This window comes from Cebus imitator, unplaced genomic scaffold, assembly GCF_001604975.1.
Source record: "Cebus imitator isolate Cc_AM_T3 unplaced genomic scaffold, Cebus_imitator-1.0 Scaffold33, whole genome shotgun sequence".
Classification (NCBI taxonomy): domain Eukaryota; kingdom Metazoa; phylum Chordata; class Mammalia; order Primates; family Cebidae; genus Cebus; species Cebus imitator.
The window spans coordinates 937294-939857 of NW_016107348.1; the positions used below are offsets into that span (position 1 = coordinate 937294).

At 36.9% G+C, this 2564-nt stretch overlaps 1 protein-coding gene across 2 annotated transcripts in view; it reads left to right on the forward strand.

Moving 5' to 3' along the window:
- Nucleotides 1-2564, forward strand: part of TOR1AIP1 (torsin 1A interacting protein 1) — a 43673-nt gene that overhangs the window by 25759 nt on the left and 15350 nt on the right. For both annotated transcript variants that reach the window (XM_017524434.2, XM_017524435.2), the window contains one exon: nt 2362-2418. In XM_017524434.2, the coding sequence (XP_017379923.1) occupies nt 2362-2418 (57 nt within the window). The remainder of the gene's footprint in view (nt 1-2361; nt 2419-2564) is intronic.

The window sequence follows — 2564 nt, forward strand, 5'->3', positions numbered from 1 at the left end:
CTGGATTGCAGTGGTGTGATCTCCGCTCACTGCAACTTCCGCCTCTTGAGTTCAAGGGATTCTCCTGCCTCAGCCTCCTGAGTAGCTGGGATTATAGGTATGCACACCATGCCTGGCTGATGTGTGTATTTTTAGTGGAGACAGGGTTTCACGGTGTTGGCCAGGCTGGTCTCAACCTCCTGACCTCAGGTGATCCGCTCTCCTCTACCTCCCAAGGTGCTGGGGAGGTGTGAGCCACCGTGACCTAGAAACGTTTTTATTTTTTTGACTGTAAAGGAAGAAATAAATCTCTCTTTATTTTCATATAATACAGTGTTAAATTAAATACATTAAATACAAAATCAATGTACAAAAAATTATATTTCTATATGCCAGCAATGAAAAACATTTAAGTATGTTTATACCATTTCCTGAAATATGAAACACATAGGTATAAATCTAACAAAATATATGCAAGACCTGTAGGCTGAAAACTACAAAACACTCACAAAAGAAAACATTATTTTCTTTTCTAAATAAATGGAGTGACAAATGTGTGTCCAGGGATTGGAAATTCAGTATTGCTCTCAGTTCTTCCTAAAATGGTCTACAAATTCAATGCAATCCCCATCAAATCTTAGCAGGAATTTTTGCAGATATTGACAGGGTATGTCTAAAATTTATTGGGAAAGGCAAAAGAAATAGAATAACCAAACATTTTTTGAAAAATAAAGTTGGAGGACTCCCACTACCTGATTTTAATGCTTATCATAAAGCTACAGTAACCAAGAGAGTGTGATACTCATGGTAAGATAGACATACAGATCTATGGAAAATAAAGAGGCTCCAGGAATAGACACAGACAAAGGTAGTCAACTGATTTTTCACCAAAGTGCAAAGGCAGTTCAACTGAGAAAAATATAATGTTTTCAATAAATGGTGATTAAACACTTTGGAAGACAAAAACAAAACTCTCCTGATCCTTCCACACCTCACAGCGTAAAATATTAAAATGTAGTACAGGAATAAATGTGAAATTATAGCACTTCTAGAAAAAAAGGAAATCTTTGTGCCTTTGAGTTAGAAAAAAAATTGTTGGATACATAATGAAAATACGATCAACGATAGAAAAAAGGCAAACTGAATTTTATCAAAATCAAAAACTGCTCTGTGAAAGACACAGCTAATAAAATGAAATGAGAAGACTCAGACTGGGAGAAAATATTTGCAAATCATTTATCCGACAAGAAAAACTTCTTTTCTATTTTTTTTTATTGTACTTTAGGTTCTGGGGTACATGTGCAGATCATGCAGGATTGTTGCATAGGTACATATATAGCAGTGTGGTTTGTTGCCTCCATCCCCCCATCATCTGTATCTGGCATTTTTCCCCATGTTATCCCTCCCCAACCTCTCCAACCCCCACCCCTGCTGTCCCTCCCCTGGCCCCCCACAACAGACCCCAATGTGTGATGTTCCCCTCCCTGTGTCCATGTGTTCTCGTTGTTCACCACTCACCTATGAGTAAGAACATATGGTGTTTGATTTTCTGTTCTTGTGTCAGTTTGCTGAGAATGATGGTTTCCAGATTCATCCATGTCCCTACAAAGGACACAAAATCATCATTTTTTATGGCTGCATAGTATTCCATGGTATATATGTACCACATTTTCCTTGTCCAGTCTATCGTCAGTGGGCATGTGGGTTGGTTCCAGGTCTTTGCTATCGTAAACAGTGCTACAGTGAACATCTGTGTGCATGTGTCTTTATAATAGAATGATTTATAATCCTTTGGGTATATACCCAGTAACGGGGTTGCTGGGTCAAATGGAATTTCTGTTTCTAGGTCCTTGAGGAAGCACCACACTGTCTTCCACAATGGTTGAACTAATTTACGCTCCCACCAACAGTGTAAAAGTGTTCCTATTTCTCCACATCATCTCCAGCATCTGTTGTCTCCAGATTTTTTAATGATCGCCTTTCTAAGTGGTGTGAGATGGTATCTCAGTGTGGTTTTGATTTGTATTTCTCTAATGACCAGTGATGATGAGCATTTTTTCATGTGTTTGTTGGCCTCACATATGTCTTCTTTTGCAATCTACCCATCTGACAAAGGGCTAATATCCAGACTCTACAAAGAACTAAAACAGATTTACAAGCAAAAAACAAACAAACAAATCCATCCAAAAGTGGGCAAAGGATATGAACAGACACTTTTCAACAGAAACTTTTTAAAATAAATTATACATCCAAGTTTTTAATTACCTGGGACTTATCTGAATATTTTTGCTCTTTTTATTAAATTCTCACTATTGTCTTGTAAAATGTACATTTTAAAAGTTGAACATTATTTATAGTGTACTGTTGTTTTTTATTTTTTAGATCAAACCACCAGATCATCTAGTAAATATACAGAATCATTTTGGCAGTCATCACAGAGTAAGTAAAGCCATGTTTACAGGTCTCTCTGTGGGCTTGGTCAAATGCTGTTCCTATTTTTGAAGATCCTCTTTTGAAATTTAATGTAAATATTGAAAAAGAGGAATAATGAATCACCAGTAGGGGAATGGATAATTTGAGATATG